General features: G+C 36.3%; 1 protein-coding gene across 2 annotated transcripts in view; it reads left to right on the top strand.

The window, feature by feature from the left end:
* LOC149843037 (TATA-binding protein-associated factor BTAF1-like) overlaps positions 1-15,869 on the top strand; it is a 136,145-nt gene that overhangs the window by 11,673 nt on the left and 108,603 nt on the right. For both annotated transcript variants that reach the window (XM_089999552.1, XM_089999553.1), the window contains exons 4-7: positions 1,290-1,510; positions 1,690-1,747; positions 7,731-7,812; positions 12,822-13,159. In XM_089999552.1, coding sequence (XP_089855678.1) covers positions 1,290-1,510; positions 1,690-1,747; positions 7,731-7,812; positions 12,822-13,159 — 699 coding nt within the window. The remainder of the gene's footprint in view (positions 1-1,289; positions 1,511-1,689; positions 1,748-7,730; positions 7,813-12,821; positions 13,160-15,869) is intronic.

The raw sequence follows: 15,869 nt of genomic DNA, 5'->3' as shown, positions 1-15,869 counted from the left end.
TGCAAATGTTTCAGTGTTCATTCAAACAAGATTCCATGTAGTCTCTTATCTGTGCATAATATCTCTGTGAGATTAGTTTTCTTCTTTTGCACTCGGTCTGCTTGTTTTGTATCCTGTTTTGTTCTATGCTGCTCAGCTATATTCTGCTGTGGTGTGATGATCTATTGGCCAGCATATATCTGGATAATGTATCTGGGTAGTTTTCTTATTGTATTTGCCCAAGATTTTCTTACCAAGCTATAGTCACATTTCCGACTCTGGCTGCTTTTATTGGCTTTCATGTGTCCTATAAGTGACATGATTACCTGAGCTGCATAGCTGGTCAGTGGTTTGCCCATGATCCAGCCTGTCTGGGCTAGGTTTTTTAGCCTGCCTGTTGACAGGCCATGGCCAAGCTGGGCAGGCTTGTTGCCCGTCCCTATAGTAACAGAGCGTCTTGCCCACTCAGGGCAGACGCGTTCTGACTGGTGAGTGTTATTGTAAACCAATGATATTTTGTGCATAAATTTCTTTTATGGAGTCACCATCAAAGGGGACATTGCAGAACAAAGAAATGAAGAGCTGTTGCTCCAAGTGTGGATGATACCATGGATTTGGAGAAAAATAGTTCGCCTTCCCCAGAGTCCTAATATCTAATTACATCATGGTGGCTAATTTTGGTCAAATTCTTCCTATTGCTCATCACTGTTAACTTTTGGTGCCATGGCTTCTAACAGTATCTTATTTTCTTTGCTGCTTAAAAACATCATTTAGACAATGGCTGTTGCAAGTCTGTGCTTATCTTTATATGTGTAACCCTGACTAGGGCTTGGTTAGGACACAGAGCAATATATGCTATTCTTCTCATCCAGAACTTATGTTCTTAAACTCATAGTCTTGATCACTCCTTGATCTATATGACTAAAGCATTGCAGCATCAGAAGTCCCAAAATAATCAACAGAGCACATAAATTTGAGCTATTATGTTTCCTTTTATTTTCAGGAGAAGTGCAACATTGAACAATGTATATGACTAAGGCATTGCAGCATCAGAAGTCCCAAAATAATCAACAGAGCACATAAATTTGAGCTATTATGTTTCCTTTTATTTTCAGGAGAAGTGCAACATTGAACAATGTGTATTACTGTATTAGTATTCTCTATAATGATTTTTTTCCAGTTGCTGATAGTTGCCATATTACACAAAGCTTTTCAAATTTTTTTCTTTCTTCTGGCATTTGTGATGACAGACTGCCCTTCCATGTCCCTGTTCAATGTAGTAATGCAAGTTTTCTTCTGTTTATTTGTAGATATCTCAATACCTTCGTAGCAAGAATTGGGATACTAGAGTTGCAGCTGCTCATGCTGTGGGGGCTATTGCTGAAAATGTTAGACATACATCTCTAAATGAACTAATCTCATGTCTTGAGTCTGAGATGCTTAAGGCTGAAGTCTCTGACGATGTGAAGGCCCTTGTGTCTGACTGGTGTAGTGCTAATCCAAAACCCATAGCTGGCCTCTCTTTTGGAAGGTTAAGTCTACACAAAGTTCTGCATCTTTCCATGTCTTGTATTTTTATTCTATCTCTTTCCAGCATTTATATTTGTGAGTATAGCTTTTGTCACTTCTATGTGATTTCCAATTGAAGTACAGACAACAAAGTCCAATAGAAGTTATTTTTATTAATTTTATTTTCATTTGTTGTTGCAGCTTTGACATAGGCAAGGTGTTGGAGTTTGGTGCTCCACTGTTGGCATCTGGGGGCCAGGTATTGTGGGCCCTTTGTTTGGGCTGTATAACTATTTTTGCTTATTATTTGTTACTGCCTTCAAAAAACTTATTTGTTTTTTAAGACATATCTTGTGTTCATGGAATTGCTACCTTTTGCATATTGGATCTTATTTTGCTATGCAGATGCGTCTACTTATTAGACATTTGTTGCCTGGTCTTTCTGTTTCCATAGAGGCTGTAACTTATATCCATATGTATTAATATCGCTAATATTTCCGAGTCGGGGAAATGAGATTATCCCAGAGTTACCGGAAGCTTCTTAGATAGGTGGGAAGCTCGCTTCGGAAGCATGATACTCCTCGCTTCCGAAACTTGATGATAACCTTGATTCCCCCACGCTTCTTCTAGGCTTTCCACACACTTCATTTATTCATCTTATATGTTCTCTTACTCAACTTTTCATGTTTTTGTGTTTTCTCTCACTCACTTCCATGTGCTTTCTCTAAATTGGTAATCATCATTTTTAGATTTTGTTAAAAATTTAATTCTTACACTAAAAAATCATGAAATTTAATATTAGTCACTTTTATTTTAGTTTTTATTTGTGTTTCATTATTATTCACATTCAATTATTATATTTCTTTTTTTCATTCCTCGCTTCCCGCTTCCTATACATTTTAAAATGCATCGCTTCTCGCTTCCGCTTCCTGTATCGTTTCCCGCTTCCGCTTCCTAGTCTGGCAACCTTGGATTATCCTGACATATTCTTAAGTTGTCTCACCAGGAAAGTTGTTACTTTGAGAAGATAGCCTTCTCTCATGAAGATAACTATGCAGTGAAAACTCAAAGTCATTACTTGATTCTGAAGCATCATCTCAGTTCTTACTTTTTTATAAGATCATTTGTAGAAATAATGAGTTTTAGTTAACTGCATGAAGATAACCTTCTATTTATTCATGTCAGAACCTATTGATGATGCAAAATGTTGTCAACCAGGAGATGCCTTGGAGCACCACAAGCATGGAACATGCTATTATCGCAATATATGTTAAAATTGGATAAAAGTTTTCTAATTCTGGTCATATAGTGTTGAATGAAATTCTGCAGCTCAAATCAAACAGGTAAACCTTTTAGGTTTGCTGTGTCCCAAGAAGTATCCTATTCTTTACCAAACATCTCAAAGTCTTAAGCCTCTCCTCAATTTCCAATTTTTATTTGAGAAACCTCTTTTGTGCTAGCTTTTTTGTTTTTGGAATTGCCTTTTAAGTCATGCCACTCGTAACCCATCACTAAAGCTTCTCAGGTCAAATCAAACAGGCAAAATTTCTAGGTTTGCTGTGTCCCAAGAAGTATCCTATTCTTTACCAAACGTCTCAAAGTCTTAAGCCTCTCCCCAATTCCCAATTTCTATTTGAGAAACTTCTTTTGTGCTAGCTTTTTTGTTTTTGGAATTGTCTTTTAAGTCATGCCACTTGTAACCCATCACTAAAGCTTCTCTTGTTACAGTTTCTGATTGGGTTGAAAATTGGTCAGAGCATAGTTGGCAAACTCGGCGAGTTGACCCAGATCAGACCCCAACTGGGTCATGATTCAGGACTGCCAATCCAACCCATTAAATAAATTTGTTTATCATGTATTTTATTATTTTAATGCATAATTCTTATATAAAGTCACTTGTTATGAAGAATCTAATATTGTTCAATGAAAAAAGTTAATAATCATGTGTAATTATATGTTTATGTAACTTAGCTATTGACATATTAGCTTGACGTTTAGTTATTTCCATGTCTTATTCATGTGCTTACACTATAAAATATAGTGTCCTGACTCGTCCGAGTCACCGAGTCAACCCGCTGACTCGTGACCCAGCAGGGGTCCGATCCGAGCCTGAGTTGAGAGTTTGCCAACTATGGGTCAGAGGCATAGCCATCGACACAACCAACATCTTCAGTTGTTGGACATATTCAAACTGGATAAGATCATGACCTTTGTTGATATAGATTGTACCGCAATACACAAAATAAAATGGCGTTTTCTCGATCCCAGCATCATGTGGAGTCTATCCTGACTAGATCTGAATCAGCCATGTAGTCTGTGATTTTGGTTGGATACTGTGTCAAATAGATACTCCATTTTCAATCTCATGCATATTCCCTTGTATCATAGTCATAACGGAGAACTCCATGAAATGGGCGTATCCTCATATGTAGAGCCATAACCATTTGACATAGGTTGGATATTGTCTTGATAGACCAAATGGAGTGGATGCAATTTGCCCAAACTTTTCTCATGGAAACCAGGGCATTCTGAATTCTTAACGTGAGAATATGCTTGACCTGAATCCAAGTCTGATATTTGCTAGCCTTGTTCATATCATAGTCACAGTATCAGCTTTTTTCTTTTTCTTTTTTTTTTTTAAATATCACCTATAAAAATCCCTTTTTTGGAAAACAATTTAAAAGTAAAATATCACATTTTACCGATATTATTTCAGTAAATCATGATATTTTCAGTCATATTTACTTTTATATTTCTTTTCAACACTTCAAATATGTTTTATTCTTCTTTCTTTTATATTTCAATTTTTTTGTAACTTCTATTTACATTTCTATAGAAGCGTTATTGTCTAAACATATTCTTTTCTCACCTATTTCTGCTATTTTTCATATTTTTAAAAGCTTTAGTTGTCTACATTTTCCCGAGATTTATTAAACCATCTTATATTATTGAGTTTTTGGCTTTTTGCTTGCCAAGATATAGCCGAGATCGATATTTGTGGCTATGATCATCGGTGACTGAATACATAATTGGACCCTATTTGTGGTCCATACGTAAAAATGTAGGATGGTGGTTGTCCTGCTGGTTTGGACCTTGGAGCCATTTTGGCCAAAACATCAATATGAAATAAGGGGTGTTTCTAGCTGGATTGCGGATAGCATCACTAATAAACAAATAACTGAGTAAAAAAAAACGAAGTGACTTCCAGATGTGTACATGCATGTGTGTGCCATGCATTCGAGCATGTATGCATGTGTGTGCATGTGCATGCACGAGTGTATGTGGTACGTGTGTGCGCCGACAGTAGATAGATCAAAATATTCTTCCCTAGTGCTTATCAAGATCTCTGGGTACTTGATGTCCCAAGGTCAATGGATCCTTGTCCCATGGTGAACAACCTGTCACGAAGTGGCACGGATCCTGAGACACAATCGAAAGACAAACAAAAAGGATCTAAAGCATAAACATAATTCTTTTAACCAAAGATAAGAAGGAACATATTTATACACCCATAAGAACACCAAGAAATAAAATAAATAATTTGTATTAATAACAAATAAATAAAAAATTACAAATGAACCTCACTCAAACACACCCCATATCTTCATCCATCCTCTCTCACCTATACAACAAAAGGATGAGCAATATATAGATGCCTATGCTTGCATTTGTGCACGTGCGTGTTCATGCATGAGTGTATGTGGTATGTGTGTTCGCTGATGATAATATCAAAATACTCTTCCCTAGTGTGTATCAAGCATAGTGACACATTTTTATTGGCAAAATCTCGTTTTTAAAAAAGTTGCGAGAAATTGAAATTTTTTCATAAATCTTGTGTTTTTTTCGACAGAATCTTGGCAATAAAAAAATAAATTAAAAAATATAAAAATTAGTTTTTATAAGAAAATATTAATAAAAAGTATTTAAAAATAAAAACATACATTTTTTTCAGGATAAATAGCCGTTTAAAACGTAAATATCACGTTTAAATTGCGGTACTTACGTTTTTTTCATAAATCTCATGATATTTTGAAAATCTCGCAAGAAATTACCGTTTTAAACTTTCAGGCAATTTCTCGCGAGATTTTAGTAAATCTAGCGATATTTGTCACACTGGTATGGTATCAAGATCTCTGGGTATTTGATGTCCCATGGTCAATGGATCCTTGTCCCATGGGGAACAACCTATCATGAAGTCACACGAATCCTGAGACATAATTTAAGACAAACAAAAAAGATTTAAAGCATAAACATAATTCATTTAACCAAAGATAAGAAGCAACACATTTATACACCCATAACAACACCAAGAAATAAAATAAATAATTTTTATTAATAACAAATAAACAAAAAATTATAAATGAACCTCACTACAAAAACACTCAAACACACCCCATATTTATCCATCCTCGCTCACCTATACAACAAAAGGATGAGCGATATATAGAGGAAGACATAATGCCTAGTTTGACTGACTAGTCAAACTAGCCGTTAGAGCTAGTCCTAACGTCAAACTAGCTGTTAGAGAATATCCAAACAGCTAGTTTGACTATTCAAACTAGCCATTAAAGCAAATCCTAATGGCTAGATTGCTGTTACAAACCCCAACGACTAGTTGGTCAATCTCATTTGTCCAAAAAGAAAAGTAAATAAATAAATAAAATTACAAAATTTAGTGATCTTAAATAATGATTAATAATAATAAAAATAAAATTCCTATTCTACCCTAAAAACATACAATATGCGTACTTATCCTAAATTATCCTTATGCTAAAATCTAAATCACAATAAGTATTAGAATTACAATGAGAAAGAAAATACAAAAGAAATACAAGGAAAAATACCTATAAGTACACCTTAGTATATTTAGGTATATAATACAATGGATATATGTTAACACAACATTGCTGACCATGGTTGCATTCTAATTTTCCTGAAATGAATGGTATTCTGATTTAATATACTATTATCATATATCATTATGTAGCAAAGTTGGAGTGCTTACTTATTTCTCTCAACAGTGGTGTCATGCAAGCCATGTTTGATGAGTTGGACAAGGGCTGTAAATTCATCATCTGAGCAATCCTCTATCATCTGCTGTGTCCATCATTAACTACATCACCACAGGGTTCTTGTTTAAAGAAAAACAAAGAAGGATTCTTGGTTTTATGACCTTCAGTCTTCTAGTTGGGCCTGAAATACTTCTATGTTGGTTCATGTGATATTGTGGATTGGTAGGATTTGCACATGAATCTAAAATAGTAATTACCATGAAGTTAGATAAGATTTCTTCTTTGTCTATAGTTGTGAATCTTTAAGATATGCAAATGGACTCTTCTAGACTAGAGGGGGAGATTATTAAGATAAATGAATTTGAGAAAATGGACTGTTACATGGAGTTAAGTTACACCTGTAATTCCATCAGTTAAAACTAGTAATTCTGTAGGATTATATTGTAGTTTAATTAATTAGAAGATTATAGAATGCATAATGTGTTTCTTTACAACATGAATATTAGTGCGGCTAGATGGGCCAGGACCAATACCTGACGCAGCTCAGCCTGGCTGGGTCAGATTGGTTCACATTTAAACTGCACAGGTCCAATTAATCTTGACATGAGCTGAGCATAAAATTATCTAGTTGATCTTGACATGGATTGGCTAGATTCATTGTTAACATCGTTGTATGGTATTGGTATGTGACTTTTAGCTGCAGGGTGCTGCTTGTGTGTGCACCTAAGCATAATTTTTTTTATACTTTACAAGGAAAATCACGTTCTTTTTATTGTAATTCTTGCTTGTCTTGATCAGGTGATTTAAAATCTGGGTTCCTGATTATAATTTATTATTTTCTTCTGATGCAAAATAGTTACAAGTCTATTTGGTACTTTTGTGAGATTAAGTCTTGTATGTAATGCCCTGATTATCTAGTTGATCTTGACATGGATTGGCTAGACTCATTGTTAACTTCGTTGTATGGTATGTGACTTTTAGCTGCAGGGTGCTGCTTGTGTGTGCACCTAGGCATATTTTTTTTTCATACTTTACAAGGAAAATCACCTTCTTTTTATTGTAATTCTTGCTCGTCTTGATCAGGTGATTTAAAATCTGGGTTCCTGATTATAATTTATGATTTTCTTCTGATGCAAAATAGTTACAAGTCTATTTGGTACTTTTGTGAGATTAAGCCTTTTATGTAATGCATGTTATCTGTCTTACTAATCCATGAATTGTTTGATCCAGGAGTATGATGTATCCAGTGAAAATGGCAAAATCACAGGCGAGCGTTTGGCTCATCAAAAGCAGAATCTTCGCCGTCGATTGGGTCAGTATGAATTCATTTACCTTCCATTACTTGTGTGTATGTGTGCATGTATGCATGCATATATGATGTGCAATGATCTTTCTTGTTCTTCGGGTGGAATTAGAGGTGGGCATTGGGCTGGCCCGGCCCGTTTACTAACGGGTCGGGTTTTGGTCTGGTTCTTAACGGGCTCGGGTTTGAAGAGAAGCCCATGGCCCGGCCCAAACCCATTTATTTCCCTTTATTTCCATGATATGACACAAAAACCTAATTCTTAATTAGTGCTACTAATTAGGTAAATAGTAATAATTAACAAGTAACAAGTTCCCATGCAACTAATTAGGTAAATAGTAATAGTTATCCAAGTTACTATACAAACAACAACAACTACGCCTTCATCCCAAAACAATTGGGGTCAGCGATATGAACCAAAAAAGAAATTCATTTTGGGTCTTCCACATGAATCCTTTTCCTCCAATCATTTCTATCCAACGCCATGTCCTCGGTGAGGTTCAAAGCATTCAAATCCTTTCCTATCATCTCCATCCAAGTCTTCCTAGGCCTACCCCGACCTCTTTTAACTAATATATTTTCCCATTTCTCCAACCTTCTAACTGGAGCATCATTAGGCCTTCGCCGAATATGTCCAAACCACCGTAAACGATTCTCTCGCATCTTATTTTCAATGGGTGCAACACCTACCTTCTTACGTATCTCTTCGTTCCGAATCTTATCTTTTATTGTATTTCCACACATCCATCTAAGCATCCGCATCTCAGCTACACTCATTTTTTGAATATGATGTCTCTTGGCAGCCCAACATTCCGTACCATATAGTAAAGCGGGTCTAATAGTCGTCCTATAAAACTTTCCCTTCAACCGCAATGGCATTCTACGATCGCACAGCACTCCAGTAGCACTTTTCCATTTCATCCACCCAACCTTTATCCTATGATTTACATCTCCATCAATTTCTCCATACTTTTGAATGATGGATCCCAAATATTTGAAATAATCATTCACCGGTATATCTTGCTCACCAAGCTTCACTACACTCCCATCACTACTTCGTTGCTTACTAAACCGACATTCCATATATTCAGTCTTACTCTTACTCAACTTAAAACCTCTAGCTTCCAATGTCTGTCTCCATAATTCTAACTTAGCATTAACCCCAGCTCTAGACTCATCAATCAAAACAATATCATCAGCAAACAACATACACCACGGTACATTTTCTTGAATTGATCTCGTAAGCTCATCCATCACTATCGCAAATAGGAAAGGGCTTAAAGCAGATCCTTGATGTAACCCAACCGTTATCGGAAAATTGGTTGACACCCCTCCACAAGTGCGGACATTGGTTACTACTCCTTCATACATATCTTTAATTATACTAATGTACTTGAGAGAAACACCTTTCTTCATCATTGTCCACCAGAGAACGTCCCTAGGTACTCTATCGTATGCCTTCTCTAAATCAATAAAAACCATATGCAAATCTTTGTTCCTCTCTCTATATCTTTCAATAAGTTGTCTAAGAAGATGTATAGCTTCCATAGTTGATCTTCCAGGCATAAAACCAAATTGATTCTCCGATATCATGACAACCTTCCTCAACCTAGACTCAATCACCCTCTCCCAAAGTTTCATAGTATGACTCATGAGTTTTATACCACGATAGTTTGTGCAATCTTGTATATCACCCTTATTCTTATATAAAGGCACCAAAGTACTCTTCCTCCACTCATTAGGCATCTTATTTGTTCGCCAAATCAAGTTAAAAAGATTTGTCAACCATTCTAAACCTTTCTCTCCCAAGCATTTCCAAGCCTCGATAGGTATACCATCTGGGCCAACTGCCCTTCTTGATTTCATTTTCTTCAAAGCCTCTGCAATTTCTTTCTTTTGAATCTTGCGCATGAAGTCACGATTTATCTCATGAAAAGGAATGGAGAAGTCTCCAAGATCTTGAGCATGACTATCATTAAATAGCTTATCAAAATAATCTTTCCATCTCTCCTTAATCTCCTCATCTTTGACTAAAACCCTTTGCGTTTCATCTTTGATACATCTAACCATACCCAAATCCTTCGATTTCCTATCTCTCATCTTTGCAAGCCTATAAATATCCTTCTCGCCTTCTTTGGTATCCAACTTGTCATAAACCTCCTTATATACCTTAGCCCTCGCGTTTTGAACAACTTTTTTAGCTTCCTTCTTTGCTATCATATACTTCTCCAAATTCTCATTATCACGACTCTTACTTAGATTTCTATAACACTCTCTTTTAACCTTAATAGCTAATTTGACATCCTCATTCCACCATGATGTATCCTTACCTAGTGGTGCACCGCCTTTAGACTCACCCAATACCTCCTTAGCTACCTTTCTCATACCACCCGCTATCTTATTCCACATTGATTCTGAATCCTCCTCGAGACACCAATCAACTTCCTTAACTACCTGCTCTACAAACATTCCTTGTTTAGCTCCTTTCAGTGCCCACCACTTAATTCTAGGATCTATCCTATGTCTATCCCTTTTGCGGCATTGTCTAATTCTAAGATCTAAAATTAAGACTCTATGTTGTGTAGCTACACTTTCTCCTGGTATAACCTTACAATCGATGCAACAACCCCTATCTCTCTTTCTAAGTAGGAAAAAATCTATCTGACTCGTATTAACCCCACTTTTAAATGTTACTAGGTGAGACTCCCTCTTCCTAAACCAGGTGTTTGCTAAGATCATATCATAGGACAAACAAAAATCTAAAATCCTTTCTCCACTTTCATTTCTTTCTCCTATACCATAGCCTCCATGGATATTCTCAAATCCATCCCTACTAATGCCTACATGTCCATTAAGGTCACCGCCGATGAAAAACTTTTCTCCATAAGATGTCTCTTGTACTACTCCATCTAAATCTTCCCAAAATTGATGCTTAATGGAATCATCTAAACCTACTTGAGGTGCATAAACACTAATAATATTAATAATATCCATACCTAATACTAATTTAATAAGTAAAATTCTATCACCCTTCCTACGGACCTCAACTACATTATCTATAAACTGACGACTCATAACAATCCCTACTCCATTCCTATTCCTATTTATTCCTGTATACCAAATCTTATATCCCCAAGGTTCTATCACTTTAGCTTTCTCACCTACCCATTTGGTCTCTTGAAGACATAAAATATCAATCTTTCTCCTACACATAACATCTACTAACTCTACCAACTTACCAGTTAAAGACCCTATGTTCCAAGTGGCTAACCTAATTTTATGGTCTTGGACTAACTTCTTTACCCCCACCCGTCCAACAAAGTGAGGGAACCCTTGCCTATTTGACACCACACCCGGGCGCCGGTGTGACGCGTCGCTTCTGGGCGACGACCTAGCAACCCTTGCACATTTATCACTGCCTCCGGGCCTAGAGAGTACAGCGCGTCGCTCAGTAGGGAACGCCCCAACGAAATTCTCATATTGTTTCATTTTCATAGGATATGACAAAGTTTTTTATGCTGGCTGTCACAGGCCTACCGCAACCCTCCTCCTTTATCCGGGCTTGGGACCGGCAGTGTATAACTACACAGGCGGAGTTATCCAAGTTACTATGTAATAGTTAATTTTTAATTTTTTTTATATTATTAAAAAAAATAATAAATAACTCATGCCCCATCTATAATATCAGATATTTATATCTTCTGCAGTAGGCTAGGCCTAGATTGCGTGTTACATATTTCCAAATTTGTATATATGAGTGACCATTAACTTAGGCTTGATGGTATTAGTATTAGGATTGATGCTTATGTAGATGACTATTCTGAGTTCAGTCAGTATCAGAATAGAACATTAGTTTACATGAATTATAGATAACAAATTCTTAGTTAATCACATTTTTCTTTTATATTTTTTGTTTGAAAAGAAAATGTACATATTTACTAAATCTTACATGAAATGTTATGTCTTAGATTATGCATTGTTTACAGAAATTTCTTGGACAATTTCTCTTCTTTGAATTATCTATCCCACACACACTCTCATGTTATCTCTGCAAATTTCAAGCATTATATCAATCCTTTGAGAATCTTGTTTTATCAAATTTCAAAATTAGAACGCGACTAAATCTGCTCTTCTGAGCTTGGATTTTTGTAATATGGGAAGAACTCATGTGAAAAGCGCTATTATGATACGTTGGAATACATGGGAAGACGAGTGAAGGTGTGATCACAGCAAGGATGATAAATTGACTTTAGGAAGGGAATGATTGATGTTCACCTGAAAGTCTCTAGTAGGATACATTAGAAACATGTGAAAGTCTCGAGTAGGATACATTAGAAACATGCAAAATCTTGATTCTGTCTGCTAAATTTGTGCCTGGTTACAAGGCCAAATTGAACATCTTCCCTAAAACATTTATAGCTTTGGGCATGTTTTCTTGGCCCCAAACGAGATTCATCCTCTCATGATTGTGAGAGAACCACTTATTTGCTGCATTTCTCACTTGCAGGCAAACATGAAAAGATGAGGCAGTGATTCAAAATCACATTTGGGGCCATTTTACTCATTTCTCATGTGATTTCAAATCACATTCTCCACCGTGTGATTTGTAATAATGTGATTTTGAATCACGAGATGCATATGGGCCCTCTGTTAAACAACATATCCTTCAATTACAAAATCAGCTCTATGGATTTCAAGGAGCATCTGTGATATCTTCTACATTTAAACAATCAATATTTGATGTGTACAAATTATCTGTTCATTTGCAATTTTGCATCTTATATTTGGTAGTTATGGAATGAATTTATTGAAGCCTTCCTTAAAAGAAAAAAAACAGACCTTGTAGCCTGTTGTGATTTTGTTACTATGTTGTAGTATTATCCAAGGCAGAGCTAGTTTCTTCTTTGGACTATGCTTGCCTACATGATTTCCATTTGCGCATGCTTTTAGAGCTATTTAGTTATCCTCTAGTCCTAAAAGTGTCTATTAAAAAGTGTACCTTCCTATTCATGCTTCAGGTTTGGATGTATGTGAACAGTTTATGGATGTCAATGATGTGATACGTGATGAGGATCTTATGGGCCAAAAGATCTATTCACATGACGATGGTATAAACTATGGATATCATACATACCAGTCTGGACAGCAGATACATCAACTTGTTGCAGGTATGATGCCTAGTTTCATGTCTAAGAGATTAAGTGCGAGGGAGTTGAATCTTCTGAAGCGGAAGGCAAAGGTAAATGTAAAAGACCAACCAAAAGGTTGGTGTGAAGATGATGATGGTGAGGCACAACTTTCACAAAGCTTTTTGTCCCCGAAAGCTGGATCGCTAGAACCACTAAGCTCTGATAAGGTAGTAAGCAAATGCTCCATTCTTGCTTGCGTTGTGTTTTTTTTATGGTTGAGTTCTCATCTATTCAAATGATCTGCAGTTGTTCAACATGGTCATATGCTTCTATGCTTTTGTTTTCCAACATTCATGAAACATCATTATGCTACATTCATTTGAGAACAAAAATGATTTTTTCAAATGTATGTTCGACTGTGTAGAACTATGTGCAGTTTTCTTTTTTCCAATTAGCAAGCTGGGGTTTGTTTGGTTTTGTCCATTTCAAGGAATAATATATGAAGAATTTTCCACACTTCTCAATTACAGAAGCTTGCCTTTCCGAATGAAAAAGTCATCAATGTTTTTGCAGTGAGATGCAAAGCATCAAAAGGTGAAGAAAAGGACACCCAGCACCAGAAACAAACTCTCTTGAACTAGATCAAGAACAGATGGATTTAACATGCCCCATCCTTGAAAACATGCCTGCACAAACAGCCCTAAGGGATATAATCAACTCATCATCATGAGAAGAACCATAAAATTTTTTGACACGTGTTCTACACTTACAAACTTCCAGATGTCCTTCCAAGCTTTTCACAGTATGAGATACTGCAATGAGACTATCATCAACAGAACTACTCACTAAAAAAACTACTTTCCACCAAGTTCCCTCTGTTGTCTATGTGGGAAACTGAATTTGAAAGCTGTTGTATGGGTGTTTTCAAGAATACTATTATATGTCCTTCATTGATCCAGGCCCACATGTCTCTGAACATCCTTGTTAGTTTTCCACGTGTACAACACTAACAAAGAGGTACTGTTGGCAGTATCTTGCATTATCATGGTAAGTGCCATTCCTTGAGGACAGTGTCCAGATTTTAAAAACAAAAGCCAACTTTTAACTTGTAAATCTCCAAGCAACAAATTTTTTGATTGAGATGCATCAAAGAACTTCATAGTTGACATTAGAGTAATGAGCTTTTCTTGCCATCAGACCATTTGACTGCATTGTTCCTAATGTTTACTCCAAAATTACACTGACAACGATGTCCTCAATGGATTTTCTGTAGACTCACAAAGAACATCTGCTAGGAAGAGAAACATTGTATTACTGCAGTATATCTTGAATAAGCAGCCTGCCATTTGAATGCAAGATGATGAGAATGTGCAACTCTTGATTGGTGGTTCCGGCTCCAAATTTGCTTTATCTAATGTTTCAATGCAGCATATCCTGAATAAGCAGCCTACCATTTGATGCAAGATAATGAGCACATGCAACTCTTGAATGGTGGTTCAGGCTCCAAGTTTCCTTTGTCTAATGTTAGAACATGGTATTTTTATGGATCCATTTGAAAATTATCTTATGGAAACAATCTTAAGATTCTCATCCAACCAAATCAGCCTATCCCTTCTGGTGTAAAAGAAAACCTGCCACCATCTCCTGTTCAGAGAATAGGTTGTAGGACCTCAATATACTTAACAACCTTGACTTGGAGGCATAATCAACTCTTTCTTGAAGTATTCATCATTTCCTGATATGAAAACAGTCAATGAGCGGTTGACCATACCAACTACTGACTTGATCCTCGTAGCCAGACCACCTTCTACCTTCTACTGGCTTATTTCTAACTGTAACCTGTGGCTCATCAATCCAAGAATCTCAAACCCAATATTTAGATGATTGAAGTCATCTTTTAATGTTTAGATCAAAGTCAAACAAAACAATCTTGATGAGTGTAACACCCCCAAAATCCCGAACTTGTAACTTTTTAGAATTTTTTTGAAAGCCTTGTTATCATTCATTTATCAGAGTTTTAAATAGTAATTCAGCAGAAAATGGTATTTTTAAAATAACAAGTCAACGGACCTCGGGCACATTACTTGCGAAACCTTTTCTTTACCCAACCAATTTGAAACTCCGTACATTCAAAACTAAATAAATTAAAAAATGCAGTTTTAATAATTTAGAGTTTATACAAAAGAGGATTTTTCAAGAAAACCCTCATGCAAAATTATAGAAATGTCCTCAGGAGCGAAACGTCAGGGAAAAAGTCTCATCTTGATACCATCACGTCATCGTGCCATCGCTTGTCGTGCCGACCTAATCTATCATCTGTACCCATAAGACGGGTCAGTTTCATGAAAAACCGGTAAATACACAAATATAACAATTTAGAACAAAACTAACATATGCTTTTAGAATACATGATATGCAATTTAACATAAGGAAAGTGAGCATGCTAATCTTGTTTCTGTATCGTTTCAATATTATCAGATGTCTATGAAAGATGAGTATAATAAGCAAAATGAGCAAAATGAGTATTATGAGCAAAATGAGCTTGCTAATAAAATTCAGAACCCAAACTAATATATACGTAGTTCCTTTCGCCGTCTGCAAGTCAAAATAAGTAAAATGAACATAACTTTGTTTCGATATTAGCTGTCCTTAAGGTACGTGCAGAAGCGAAACATAAAAACAATTGAGACAGTTCGAGGGTTTGTTATGCTATGTATTTTTGATACCTCGAACAACTAGCTGAGTCCGTTCCTAAAGATACGGTCGGTGACCGAGAGGAAATTTTCTAGAGACATTCGTAGTAAAGGATGCATCCAACTTCTGCAAAAGTCAATGAGATCTACCACCTAGAATAATTTTTGATAGTCCCGTCCCCTAACTCCGATGATTGGGGACACCGAGTCATTTGCCCGAGTGGTGGTTGTTAACAACTTGTCC

The sequence above is a fragment of the Nuphar pumila genome, chromosome 3 (assembly GCF_984573655.1).
Source record: "Nuphar pumila chromosome 3, dmNupPumi1.hap1.1, whole genome shotgun sequence".
NCBI lineage: Eukaryota > Viridiplantae > Streptophyta > Magnoliopsida > Nymphaeales > Nymphaeaceae > Nuphar > Nuphar pumila.
Note: the sequence above shows the minus strand (reverse complement) of the source record. Positions and strands in the feature narration are given on the sequence as shown.